The sequence below is a fragment of the Polyodon spathula genome, chromosome 11 (genome assembly GCF_017654505.1).
Source record: "Polyodon spathula isolate WHYD16114869_AA chromosome 11, ASM1765450v1, whole genome shotgun sequence".
In the NCBI taxonomy this organism is placed as follows: Eukaryota; Metazoa; Chordata; class Actinopteri; order Acipenseriformes; family Polyodontidae; genus Polyodon; species Polyodon spathula.
Window position 1 is genome coordinate 45,697,007 of NC_054544.1, and position 15,394 is coordinate 45,712,400.

Here is a 15,394-nt window from a genome sequence, read left to right on the forward strand (position 1 = left end):
TGACACGGCTATGCTTGAAAAGAGTTGCTCAATCGCCGCCTTACACTAAAAACTGAAGATCCCGTTTGTAACCTTGCACAACTTTCTACTAGAACCGAAGGCCGTACCAAACAATTGTTTATTATCTGAGATAACATTATCTGCTGGAAGTAGCCCTGGCAAGCTTCTTTGATCAAATAGGAAAAAAAACAAGCATTCAGTACAAATGGTTTAGAGACCTCTTCATTCACCATTTATTCAAATTTATTTCAAATGATTGCTATTTGACTCATAAAATGATAGTGCTTTATAGTTTAGTTGCTTTATAAGCCACGTAGCCCTTTGCAATAAATAAATAAATAAATAAATAATGACTCCCTTTGCAAAGCACAAAAGGATATACTATTCTGTCCGTTCGCAAGAAGATGCAATTCCTTGCACACTAGCCTTAAGTAGCATCTATCGCAGGTACCTATCAAGGACTTAAAGTGTACTAAATTAGCATAGCTGGTCTCCAGTATTCTAACTGCAGGCTACCGACTGCATCAGGCTTGAGCAACCACCTAGGGTTTTTCAAAAAGACAAACACATGGCTTAACATCAGCTTGCTTCAAGACACACAACAAAGTCCCAGAAAGTCCCAGGTGGTTAGCATCTACTGAGAAACTGTATTATACTGAATTTGTGTAACACTGGGTCTGGCTCTTTGTTTTGTTTGTTCCCGTGCTTGCTCACCCCCCCCCCCCCCCCCCCCCTATATTTTAATATTAATTAAGGTGCTTGCTATTCGAAGGCAAATTTCTCTCCCTAAAAGAAAACTACAAGGAAACCCAAATTACCCCAAAGGTACGACCAAAATAGAGTGAGAAAAAGGTGAGACTTATTTGTTTTTTTTCCCCCCTGGAAACCCTGCCATTGTTACAGTATTTTTTTTTTACATGACCCTCTCTGTTGACCCTATTTGCAACCATTCTGAGTTGTTTATTGATTTTCTTTTCTTTGTGTGACATGGAAAAGCCGAGGTGTTTTACGAAGTTTCCGGAACTTGTAATTTCTCTTGAACTGAATGCTCTACAGGCAGCCATAACCAAAATGGGGGTGCGGGGGGGGGGATTTTGTTAAAATGTCATTTAAAGCTGCTAGCTCCTAGATAAATATTGTCTTTAGGTAACAAGCTCACAAGGGTGCAGGTAAAACTGTGCTAACCCAGCTTAGCACAACAAGCACAGGAGGGAAGGGGGCAGAGAGAAGGTTCCTCATTGTAATGAACAGTAGGAAATTTGATTATTAATCCTGTGAAAGTATTTAATTTATGAAACTAGACATGGTTCACTGTTCATTGAACTCTGTACTACAAAATGGAAATAAAACTTAACTAACGCAACAACCCCCTCATAGACATTCTCGAGTCCTTAAATTAAATCGTGGTTAGTTCATAGTAAAACTGGACTGGCTCACACAGAAATTAATTGGGAGTGTTGTTTGCAATTCCTGCTTTGTGTAAAGGGTAACTGATGAACAAGTGGATTAATGCAGAAAATAACCAATGGGTGACCGCAGACAGCCCCATGTTCCACTAAATAGATGCCTCTACCAAATGTAAAGTTATGGATTGTCTTGGTGTAAAGCAGCATTTTATACTGACTGTGGAGGTTCAGAGCTGGTTTTGTCTTTCCTTATAAATTCATTATTTTTGTGTAACCTACACAGAACCATCATCTTTTCTGCCAAATGTAGGAGGAAACATTTACTTTTAAAATGGCTGCAGTTACGCAGAAGACCAACATTTTATCCAGGACACTGTGTATATATCAAACTCCAACAAGTGTTACAGATGAGTTAATGAAGAACGACTGGGGGTGGCACACACGTTGTCCATTTGACCTCATTTTAACGTCCAGTGGTAAACCAAACATTATCCATTTACTGCGAATGTGCTAGCAGGCATGACAGTTACCACTGCAGAGCTTTACGGCTCAGTGTAATGTCCCTCTACATTTTACATGTCTGTGTGTAACAGGGTCCAACATAGTGTATTCAACTTTTTATACTTTGCCACAATTAATTTGGCCTTTCTTTGATTAAAAAAAAAAAAAAAAACACCACAATTCTTAAAAAGGAAAAAGAAAAGGATGACATGTTATAATTTAAAATAGTCCAGTAGCTGAAACTGTGTTCAGTGGCTGAATCTACAGCGATCAGGGTAGTCAACACCCCCAGCCCCTCCCCCTCCCCGAGCCACATTCACCAGAGCCCGCTGGGTCTCAGTCCTGCGCTGAACTAGGCTGTGTCTCGTATCGCCCCATGCAGATTCCTTGGCATTGTCCCTCTAATTACATGGCACCAAAACTGGCTTCACCCGTCCAGCGGCTTCCCCAGGTACACCATGGTCACTTCCGTGTTCCCGTAGACGGCAGACACAGCTGGGTACAGGCAGGCCTTTGGTAAGCTCCGGAAGGCAATGCCCAGGAACTCGTACCCTCGTTCAAACGCCAGTGTCTTGTCCTCCATGTCCAGAATGACCCGGATCCTTTCTCCGATCTGCAAAGAATATTCAAAACAAGACTGTCTAAAATACTGACATTGTGGATTTAAAGACAGGCCAATGGGCGACTGCTTATTACCCAAAATCTCTTAAGAATTTTGCAAAAGAATGTCTGTTATTTTTTATCACAACAGGATAACTTTAGATGTTCATCATCATGTTATTTTCAAACTGTGAACATGTGGTTAACAGACTGTTACCTCTGACCTTAATCTGACCCAGTGTTGAAGCTGGCAAACAGTTGCTGGGATCTCATTTACACTGATGTTCTTTGTAAGATGGAGGTGACTGAGAATTTGTTTTAATTCAACTTCATTTATCAACCTTTTTACACCAAATTGCAATTTGATAAATTTATTTAATTAAAATAAAAATGACTAACATACAAAATAATTATAGCACAAGTAAGATAAATTTAAGCGTACCAACATTGTTTATTACTAAGTATGTAACATTAGAAGATGTATTTCTTTTAATTCAAGGGTCTAATTATTTTACCCCTGTTTTTCTCTCTAATTTACAATGTCCAATTATGTTCCCTCACTGCAGCTACTCCCCACAGTAGCTCAGGAGGAATGAAAACCAGTGGATGTCCAATTCCAGAGCCAAGAAAATCTTTACACCCAGGAACTCGAAAACAAAGTCAAGTAGAAACACATTTTGGCTGGTACAGCAAGAACAGCATCCTGAAACATTTGTCTGCTTGACTCACTGTAGTTTCTTCAAAAAGCTTGTTGGATTATTTTGAACATTTGTTTTGTACTTACCTTTCTAATGGGGATAGAAGGAAATAGGCACAATTACAGATTGTTATAAGCAAACACTGACCCACTAACACGACCCACTGGCTATCGATGCTCACAATCATTTACGAGTGCAGACGGGAGAAACATGCAGTGTTAGGGGTTGACTGTTACTACAATTCCACTCACATTATTAATAGGGACAGACACCTCCATGTATGCCCAAATTCTGAAACTCATCACAACTGGATAACTGGTTCTCTACATAACTGTGAAAATGTGACCTGCATGACTCCACTGTAGGGCCATTCCAGCTCAAGTTTACCACATTCTGGGCAAGTGGTGTTTGCTCCATTTCTGGTTATTAACGACACATGAACACATGATGGAGAAAAGAGTTCCACTCTATGGAAAAAATGTGCAGCCCACATGGCTGGAATGTGTCTGAAACTGGTAAAAATACCCATTTTGTTGACCTCTAACATACTCCCCCCCCCCCCATGTGGGGTACGACCTAATCAAAAAGCACTGGTATCTTTTTGTTTATCCACAGGGGCTTTGGAACTAAACGGATGTACATTATCACTTGTTCTGTAGTTCAGACTCCCTCCAATGGTCTACATGTAATCAGATGTTCTGAGCAATCCTCTTTGTCTATTCAGAGCTGGAATGACCCTATATCTCTCTTGCCAGAGACCGGTTGTTTTTAATCACACATCACGGGCCAATACATTTCTCAACATTTACTGAGGAGCGTTTGCATGCTAGGAGAAAAAAATGTCAGCTAAGATCACAGTGTATCCACCTCACGCTCCCTCCTGCAACAATGCTGGCTTCCTGTTCCCACAATACACCACTCATTTCAATCACAGCACCAGCACTGCTGCAGGAGAAAGTCTCTTTCTTCTGCCGAACGTTCCTAAGTTAGAGTTGACAAAAAAGCAAAAAAAGCCTAGGATGTGTTTGTTGTAAACCCTGCGGGCTGTGGATCCCTTTCCCTGTACCTGGTACTTGGGCGCGTTGTTGCACTGGGGGAAGCTGCCGTTCACCTCTCCGTTGTGCAGCAGGTTGTTGTCCACAAGGTTCCAGCCCCAGCTTTGGTCATCACTGCCCAGCAGGGCCACGTAGCCCTGGCACTGCATGGGTGCCCGCTTGGTGGCGAGGCCAATGACAGCCACGGTGCCCAGGGGCCCCTCCCACCAGACCTCCCAGGCGTGGCGGCCCTCGGTGAAGCCGATCTTGCCACGGGCCCCGTCGGTGCTCTGGGCAATGGGGTTCCGGTGCAGCGTGAAGCCATTCTTCTTCACGTAGACGTTACGGGAACAGTCGCTGGAGCTCAAGGCATGCTGAAAGGCTTGCAGCTGGAAGGAGAAGCAAAAAGCATAACCTTGGTGACCAAGGTTTTAGAAGGCATCTCCTCATTTCTTATCCACATTATCATTGTTCCTTTTCTCGTGTTGGAAGATCGATTGGTTCTTTGCTTTGTGCTACAATTTGTTATACACAGGTATTTTAAAACACCACGCTGCAGGTGATAAGTTCCCTTACATCTTTTGTATTTCAGAAAATACTCCACTGGACCTTCAGCGAATGTACCGAATGTTCTTAATGTAAGAAAGCAAATAAGATGGCAACAAATGCAAAGCACTGCATTCTTCTATGCTGAAAAACTAAGAACTAAGATACTGCGCTCAAGGCAGGGCTTTCGCAAAGTAAGCTAAATTAATTGCATATTCATTATTGTTTAGTTTATTTCTTTCCACACTACCTGCCCTTTATGAAGCTATAATTAGCAATTTTAAGCCATGGCCGTTTCTTAATTGAATTGTATTTTCTGACAACAAAGAAATGAGCTCAAAACTATTTCTCTAGCTATACAATCCTTAAAGGAAATTAATCACTTTACTGTGTAAAGAATGTAGTCACTACACTACACACCGTTGGTTTATAAATATATTCTGTCTGGAGACACGCCTCTCTAACTCTTGCAAATAACACTGCAGAAGGAAAGAAACGATAGAGAGGATTCATTATGCATTTACATTAAGAGGGGCACTATTTAAATTACAATTGGGTAATACATAGCAGTGAACCTGTTATAGAGCAACAAGTCAGTCAACTAGCCTTTATCAGTGTTTCATATTTTACCCCGGCTATTATTATAATGTCAGCTAAACTTAATGTGTGAAGTACTGTACATAGGATTACTCTCATATGACATTGCTGTACTGTACATAGGATTATTCTCACATGACATTGCTGTACTGTACATAGGATTATTCTCACATGACATTGCTGGACAGTTACTAAACCGTTTCATATTTTTTATTGTTATTGTAAATGCCAGAAATAAGCTAAACAAGTCCTTTCAAAACACCTTTATTTGTAGACTGAATTACTGTGTTAGTGGAAGACTGTAAATACGATTCTCACAACTGTGCTGGACATTTGGTTTTCTGAACTGTTGTAATACAATTCTTATGTTTTCCTACTTATTTTAATGCCAGCAATGAGCCAAGTGATGTCTATAAACATTATGGCAGGTCTGAAGTGTCTTCAAATGCTTTACTTACTATTACAACAACAAGAGTCTGATTGAAAAAAAAATGGTGGTAATATTTATTAAATGTACTTATTTTAACTACTAACATTATATTTATGTTCAAATGCCATATTTAAATTACTAATATGTTGATAAAAAGTGGAAATACAAATGGAATTGGCCATTTTTGAAAAACGGAATTTGGTATTCCCAAGAATGGAACAATCAGTAGCCCTAAAGATGGTTACAAGAAGGCAGTGCAGACGCCAGTGTTTTATGCAGTAGTATAAAGCAATTTTATGCAGGCCACCAGTTAAGCATGCAGTCTATATCTATAATAATAACCGACAGGGCTGCTTAGAATCACAGGATGATTAAAAATCAGAGGCAGAGCCACAATAAATGTCTTGTTCAAATTTAAAGTAAATTGTGAAATTGTTGAGATACTTGTGTTGGAATATGGTTTCAAATTGTATAATGCAACAAAAATATATTAAAAGGGTTAATGTGTGGCCGAAGGTTTCTCACTGATAATTTACCCTTTCTCAGTCAAAATGGCAAGTTTCTCAGTGTCTTAAAAGCTTAGAACGCTGTCTGCGACAATTGTGGAAATCAACACTGTCATGTCACATCACTGTGCCATGTTTACAATGCAGTGCACTGAAGCCCATCACAACAATGGGAGGGGTTTGTAAAATGTGACAAAAGCATTTAGAAACATTTTCTACTGAAATAAGTATATATTCACTTCACCACAGGTACCCTCTAAGAAGTGTATGTTAGTGAATAATTCAAAATTATTTATGAACTACTTATTTTCACATTTGTGAAATTCCTGTAAAAAAAATGTTAGTTTCAGAACATTTTTTATTTCTTTAAATATACATGTTATGTCATTTTTAGCAATAATGAAATACAATAGTTTCAGGTCTCCATGTGCCCATTTAAATGTATTTAAATGTATAGTTGAGTACTGCATATGATACAAATAATTTAAAACAATAACAAAAAAAGAATCACGTTCTCATTTAATTTCACCTTCTTCAAAAAAAAAAAATGTAAAAAAGCTGCCTACAGGCAGGACATATCTCTAATTTGGTGACCCTTTATTTTTATTTCTGTGTTAAATGTATTTAGACGAGGTATATTGTATCCTGCAAAGTTTAACAAAAAACAGACAAAGATTAATGTTATCTGTTGCATATGTGTGATAGCTATATGGTATTTTTGAATTATTTAACTTTCACAGCTATTAGTTTAATAGAAGAAAAACAACACATTGATAAAAACATATTTTTCCTTCAGCAAAAGACGCAATGTCAGGGCTTGAAATACCGGGGGCTGGGGGTGACCCCTTTCTCCAAATAGGGTTATTTCCAAATGTCTTTTTAAAAACGTGCTCATCGCTTTCAATACCAATCAGTGCTAATGAGAAAGCGTTTCCTGACAATCTGAAAACTTCTCTGCGCATTTTCCATAGGCTAATGCTTATGCTTTTATTAAGGAAGATTAAACAGTATTCTTTTCTTAAGTAAAGAAGTGACAACATTTTGATCAGAAAAGGAATATTATTTAATTTTAACCCATTAAACTTTAACCCATGTCTCAGTCGATACTGTTGAAAAAATAAACTCAAGCCAAGATCAGCAAAGAAATTAGTCTTTTTAAATGCGTAGTTATCTCATTTAGATTGTCAGAAGACACTCTCATGAGCACTGGTTGGTACTGAAAAATGGAATAGGCAGGACATTTCATCATGCAATTAACAAATGATATATATTTTGAAAAAAATAAACTCTATGAAGTAATCGTTTAATAAATAGAAATATTGAGATATGTAATGTTTTGATACAGGAAGGGTCTGGTTTTCCAGACTGGACACTGGAGGATAGCATAAAGGAAGAGAAAGAGCAACATGGAAAGTGGAAATCAAAGAGAGAAGATGCAGTTTCCTCTGAAATTACAGAGACAACAAGATCATTTATTCACGAAAAGTTTTTGAAAGTAAAAGATTCCATTCTGAATATCACCATGAGTCTCTGCATTCACTTTCAATATATGACATTAGATCTAACATTGGCAAAACCCAAAACTTCCGAGCTTGGAAGTTATTCACAATATTTCCATACTGTTCCAGTTAAGGACTTGAAAATCTGGTCACCTTACTGTTCGATTATCCATACAACAAGTATCTGTCTCAATGAGTTAGGACAATTGACTCTATTGTGCCGCTATATCTGTATTATACCCTAGTGCCTGGCAGTTGAGAATCACTTGGAATGTAGTTTAGCTTTGTTTAAGTAACATACACATCATATGTTATCAGCTGTTCCGTCTGGGTTCGTCCAATATATATTAAACAGAACAACCCCGATTCTGTAATTATTATTATTGATCCGGGAATGTATATCATGTGTAAACGTAACCCTTCTTGAATACTTCCGGAGCGTTGACCATGTAAATACAGCAGGACATGACTGGCGAAAGGATTCGCTAGCGCATACGTTTCGTTCAAAAGTATTTCCATTGCATGTGTGTACATTGTAGAGGACACATGTTTTATCATCCCTATCGAATGCATTTTTTTTTGTTTGTTTGTTTGCATGAATTAACCGAATTTCGCGTTTCCCATCACAATTGTCGTTGTTTTTCAGAAGCACGTTTTAGAACATAAAAACACAGATATTTTTCAGGACCCTGCACCCTGAAACACAACCGCTTACTGTCAACCCTGCAGTGTGGCCTAAAACCCATCACCAATGAGCTCGACAAACCCCACTGGGCTCCAGTTAAATTATGAACTCTACAGGAGAAGATCAACATTAATCTAAAGCCAATGCATATCGGTACTTATACGATTGCAGTGTACAGAGCATAAACATATTGGCTGGGGTGTACAATTCAAATGCCTTACCTTCCCCTTATAAGTAGGCAAATTGCAGAGAATATCCGAGCGCAGCGCCTCATCCCCCATGCTCCGAGCACACAAGCTCCGCCACACCTCGTTGTTCTCTTCGGCGAGGAAGCTCTGGTTCCAGTGTTTGCACACCAGGGCGCAGCTGAACAGGTCCTTCAGATCCAGATACGAGAACACCAGCTCCAACACTCGGCAAGGCAGCCTCCCTGCCACCCCGTCTCCGGCTCCTGCACTACCGCCGACAGAGCAGGCAGCAGCAGCAGCGCTTGCACTGGCTGAGCCACTAGCGGCACCGCCTGCCGCCGCCACCGACATGCTGGTGAACAGATAGCGACAGATGTGAGAAGGGAGGTGGAGAGACTATTGCCACCGTACCAGACCAGCTCAGAACCGGATCACAGCTCCCGAACCTCACACCTGCCCACAACATAAGGGCGTGGAAAAGAACTGGACAAACAATAACACGGTTCCTGGAAGGGGATACCGACTCGGAATGGGAAAGCTAAGAGTTAGGCTTTATTAAACTGAAAGAAGATACATGTATATAGCCTGTACATATGTTTGCTTATTGTTCGTGGATGTTATCAATGCTGCGTGTTTTGAAGATAAAAGCTGTTGTATATTATGTTTTGTTTTACATGTCGTACAGGACCTGCCTTGTAAGTGAGGACAAAGATCAACGCCGCTGATTACTGCGTCACTGCGCGCGCAAAGGGTTGCGGGATACTGAGAGCTCGAGAGAATGTTTCTATTGAGTCAGTGGAGCGGTTTGAAATTTTGCAGATATTTGCAGATTTTTGGTATGTTAACAAAAAAAATCCATGCCATTTTTGAACATTTGCCCTTCTCTTGAGCAAAACAGCAACACTGGCAAATTATGACTGCTCGTAATTATTATAAAAATTGCTATTTCCGAGCACAGCCCCGTAGTGTGGCGCATGCGCAGAAACATTGCTCGCCACTTTATCAAGTCCATGTGTGCAAGTCCAGAGCGTGAAAAAGACGGTTACAGTAGAAAGAAAGGTATGTATGTAGCTAGCTATGAGTCACCCGAAGCATGTGTCTCGGTTAAAATAATACTAATAATTATTTATTTAGGCCCCTTTACACGTTGCTTTGTCACAAATACAAATGCATTTCATGTTTGCATTTGAAGGATGCTTGAAGGCAGGGGTGAAATTCTCAACATCCAAGTGCAGGTACTCGTGTGCACAGCCGGGTGTAAACATTTAAAAATAGAGACAGTGAATAAATACTTTAAAAATAAAGTATACATATTGGTACACCATACATTTATGAATACAAAATAAGCCTTAAAAAATAACTGATCAATTATAACCAATTCACCATAAACAAAGAAGCTGAAAATACTGAAAGCTTTGTATCATTCAGTCATGACTGAGTACTTAAATGTATCTCTTGTAAAAAATGGAAAAAATGTACTCAGTGCATCAAAAAAACTTTCAAGGAGTGAATAATTCATTAAAATGAGGGATATTGGGCTTCCTTCTTATTTAATTGGTAAGTTAATATTACAATACATACACCACCAATATTTCACAGCTTCTTTCAGAAAAGTGTGTGCTATATATTGTAGGTGTTTTTTTATTTATTTTGTTTCACTTTAAAAAAACGAAATATGTCTTTCCGCCTTTATGAAAAGACCTATGATGTGCAGGTATTTAATTTTAGTTTTCAACCACTAAAAATAAAACGCAAAATAAAGTAAATTGAGAAGCGGATTAGATTAGATCTAATGTTGGACTCGACTCAAGTTCTGCAGGTAGGTATTGTATCAAAGACATTCTGTACTCTATGTCTACAAGTCACAATCAAGCTAGCCAGGCTCTGGCCAAGAGTTTGCTCTTGGAGACCAGAGATCTGTAGCAGCGTGCTGGACAGGAGACGTAGCTCCATGACCACCGGCTCAGGGAGCGGGGTCTCACGCAGTACACCGTCCACATAAGCCGTGAGCACACTCGCCTGCGCCTCTCCTGCATACGCCCGCTCAAGATGCGTTTCCATCACCTTGCATTGAGGGTTCAGGTACGCTGGGTCTCAAGCCAACCCACCCTCCAGCGGGGTCTTAACCAGGGCTTCGATGGTGGAATCTACCGGGGGGACCACGCTAGGCCAAGCTTTTCCGCACCTTCTGGACAACGGGGGGGGGGGGGGGGGGGGGCACTGGCTTCCGAGGCTACCTCGAAGCCAGGTTCTTCTTCAGCAGGAGGTTCACCTACCTGCATGTCAGAGGAGAAGGAGGTCCTCTTGCACCAGCTGGGATGGCTCTTCCAATCCACCCTGAACTCTCGTGGGGGGTGGGGGGGTATGGCAATTTGGGCTGCCTGTTTGGCCAAGAGCTCCAGTTTGAATTTGATAAACTCCAGTATAGCTTTATTTGGAAAAAGAAAGCACATAAGATTAAAAAAGATGTGATAAATATGGTGAGGGGGTGTAAATGTTTTAGATTTAACAACTAATAAAGATAAACAGGAATTAAAGGTACCTAAACCCAAGCAGTATTCTGAATATTATATCATACTGTATTATCCAACAGTTAGGAGGCCTCTGGTTATTGTGGTGCCCCTGTGATGTGGGAATACATCCATTTAAACGACAAACTTTCACAAACAGATGCTCTTGTTTTGGACACTTCTCTAGAAACATCATTTTTTTCCACATAGATCGTTTTTTATGGAATAACAGATATTAAAATAAAACTCTGTTCTTAGAGCAATGGTATAATAGTAGTATTCTATTAGTAAGTCAATTAATTCAGACGGTCAATTATACACATACTGTTGAGTTTTTAAAATACATATTCAATCCAGTTTTCACCAAAAGAATGTGCTATTGTATTTGATGCAATTCCAAATGCTATCTTGACTTGATTAAAAGAAAACATAAATAATGCTACAGAGTATGTATCCCTGGCCAGCTATGAAAATGTAACAGTGAATGGGATTTCTGTTTTAGATAAGAATTGTAATAACTGTTTTATTATAGACCTTTGTAACAGAAAGATAATACCTGCAGCCATATCTCAGTGATCTTCTCGCTATAATGGTAAATGGAATAAGATGTGGACTGTCCCTTATAAATGTGTATTAACAAACAAGACTAAAGAAGTGTCATACAAAATTATTCATAAGAATTACCCCTGTAAGAGTTTTTCAGCAAAATATATTCCAGATATAGAGGACAGCTGTGTTTTTTGTTTAACTGAAAAGGAATTTACTGAACATTTCTTTATTAACTGCACATATATTGGAGTATTCTGGACTGACATACAAATCTACTTGAGTTAAAAATGGAAGGTGGTGATAGACGTTTTTATTATAATGATTCCAGTGTAAACATCATGAACCTTTTTGATTATTGGAGGTACATTTCATATTCTAAAATGAAAATTTGGGGGGAAAAAAAATAAAAACTAACTTCATTATATTTAATCCGCAACTAAAAATGATATAACCACTTTATTTAAATAATAAAAAAGTAATAACATCTTTATCCTTATTAAAACATTTTAATTTGATTTAAGTGAGGCAACCCATGCTTATGTTTAAATACTGTTCATTTTTGTAAATTTTCTTACTTTGTGCAGTTTTTTTAATTTTTTAATTTATTTTTATGGTGTACATTTGTCAATTTGTATGTTTCCTTCACATGTTGTATTAAGTAATTGTATTTGTGTTGTTCAATAATAAAAAAAGTCAAGGTTTTATAAATTACATTACATTGCCATACGCAAATGCTTCCCTTTCTCAGTCACTGTGACAGCAGATATAGGAACCAACCATTAGAAAAAGCATGTGTTAACAGTGGCACTGGAACATTTTTTAAAGTGGGGGTGCTGAAAGCCATTGAACAAAACTGTAACCCCTGTATATGATGGAAGCCATGCAACGCCAAGGGGGTGCTGCCGCACCCCCAGCACCCCTAGTTCCAGAGAACTTGTGTGTTAATATTCCTCACTGAATACAGACATCTTTTTTTGTTAACCAAGAAGTTTTATTGTACCATCATAACTGATTGGAGGACCGATGGTACCCCATGATGCACCACCTCTCCCAAATGAGTTGTGACTCCACCACACTTGGCAGCTTTGGTTGCGTGTTGCTGCTGTTGCTGACTGTTTGCCCGTGTGCATGTGGGAGGAGATCGAAGTTGTGTGGTGTAGCCGAGGTATATGAATTCGGCAATAATTTGTCTCGATATATTGGATTATTATTAGTCGAGAAAATAATATACAAACAAATAATGCTGTGAAAAAGTGATGAATGATGATTTTGGAATAATTACATGTTTGAAATTAACTAAACTCAAGGTTCCCATTCAATTTGATGATGATCACCAAACATCGTTGTGGGATACACTCCTGCCTATTGGTAGGTGCTACTGAGCTCTTATATCAAAGCTGCCGATAGGCCCGCTCTCCCCTGTGACCCCCTCGGTCCCGCCTCCCAAGGGTACTTAACCGTCACGCACCTCTTCTCACATTGGTAAGGTAGGACCTCTGCGTTGCATTGTTTCCTCTTCTAAAAAGTGCTACGTAAGCTACTGCTAGTTCCCCTGCACTTTGTGCTGAAAGCTGGCCGTCGCCACTTTTCCTGGAATCAGTAGTTTAAAAATTCGTAGCCTTTTCATTCTATTTCTGACTATCGGCACCTGCGCGCTCCACGTGTCAGGCAGCTTCTTTCTGTCCGTCTTAGTACAATAAGTATTATTGTTAAGAATTGTGTGTGTTTTTCACCCTTTCTTGCTTTGGAGAGCACTATTACTCCACAGGAACTGAGCTTGCCTTGTCCCAGTTGTTGAGCTAGCTCACCAGCCATCTGCGGGCCTTGTTTGGGCCTTGTTTGGGCCTTGTTTTGATTTTAGATTTTAGTCCGTGCTCACGCAGAGGATTAGCCGCACCGCAGCTACTTCAGCCAGGCCAGCCGTGTACTCCTCACCGAGGCTTCCCTCGTTGTTGAGTTGAGACGTATGCGGGCTGGGCAGGCCTTCACCTCTGGTGTACGTCGCTCAATCTACAGCCAGTGGGTTCTCCCCCATCTGTCCTGTAATATTTTACTGTTTTTGTATTTAAAAACAGTTTTGTCATGGCCTTCTCAGTCACCAGATCTGAACCTAATCGAGCATTTATGGTCTATTCTGGAACGACGCCTGAAACAGCGTTTTCCACCTTCATCAACCAGGCGTGAGTTGATTGACTTTCTCGTGGAAGAATGGTGCCGCATCCCTCCTGCAGAATTCCAGAGGCTGGTAGACTCTATGCCACGGCGCATACAGGCTGAACTGGCCACAAGTAGTGGCCCAATGCCCTATTAAGTGACTTTACATTGGTGTTTCAATTTTTTTGTCCACTACCTGTACATCAGGCGTTAAGAATTGGGGTTCACAGATATCCCTACCCTGAGAGTCCTTGTAAAATGAAAATTATGTTTTTTGTTTGAATAAATGCAAGTTAAATTTCAAGTAGTTCCCAGCACCTGTATAAATAGAGGCTACACCATGAATGTCCATACAGAAGTGTAGAGACCCCACGAATCCCAGAGAATAGCTTTCCTTAGTTCTAGAACAGTGTGATTCACCCGGCCATTCTGTCGATGACTTGAATTAATGCAAGATAGATTCCAAAATCAGATCCGATTAATAAATAGTGTGTGTGTGTGTGTGTGTGTATATATATATATATATATATATATATATATATATATATATATATATATATATATATATATACATACATATACACACATACATATACACACACACACAGTGGCTTGATAAAGTATTCAGACCTCTGACTAATTCTCTCATATTACCGAATTACAAATGGTACACTGAAATTTTGTTGTTTGATATTTTATTTTTAAACTCTGAAACTCAGAATCAGTTATTGTAAGGTGACATTGGTTTTATGTTGGGAAATATTTTTAAGAAAAATAAAAAACTGAAATATCTTGCTTGCATAAGTATTCAACCCCTGTGCTGTGGAAGCTCCCAGTCTGCACCGATGAAAGAAATTGCCCTAACGAGGACACAATTACCTTACCATTGGCCTCCACCTGTGAACCATTAAAATTGCTGTTAAATTTTCTGGCTAAAAACCCCACTGTTGAAGGATCATTGGTAAGGCTGTGAATCTGAAGGAAAATGAAGACCAAAGAGCATTCTACAGAAGTTAGAGATAAAGTAATACAAATGCATAGATTAGGGAATGGGCACAGTATAATATCCAAGTGTTTGGATATCCCGGTGAGCACAGTTGGATCAATAATCAGGAAGTTGAAGCTGCATCACACCACCCAGGCACTGCCAAGAAAAGGCCATTCTTCAAAACTCAGCGCTCAAACAAGAAGGAGACTTGTGAGAGAAGCCACAGAGAGGTCAACAATCCCTTTGAAGGAGCTACAGAGTTCAGTGGCTGGGAGTGGAGTAATGGTGCACCAGTCAACCATAACAAGAGCTCTGCATAACACCGGCCTGTATGGGAGGGTGGCAAGAAAGAAGCCGTCACTCAAAAAGTACCACCTGAAAGCACGTCTGGAGTTTGCCAGAAAGCATGAGAGTGACCCAGCTGCGATGTGGGAAAAGGTGTTGTAGTCAGATGAGACCAAGATAGAGTTTTTTGGCCAAAACTCAAAGCGCTATGTGTGGCA

General features: G+C 39.7%; 1 protein-coding gene across 1 annotated transcript; it reads right to left on the bottom strand.

The window, feature by feature from the left end:
* Window positions 1-719: 719 nt before the first annotated feature.
* Window positions 720-9,406, bottom strand: fbxo45 (F-box protein 45). Its single transcript, XM_041264711.1, has 3 exons — window positions 8,724-9,406; window positions 4,272-4,628; window positions 720-2,520 (listed from the first exon to the last, which is right to left on the bottom strand). Exons 1-3 carry the CDS (start codon window positions 9,039-9,041, stop codon window positions 2,335-2,337), a joined length of 861 nt encoding a protein of 286 aa, XP_041120645.1. The 5' UTR covers window positions 9,042-9,406; the 3' UTR covers window positions 720-2,334.
* Window positions 9,407-15,394: the final 5,988 nt, after the last annotated feature.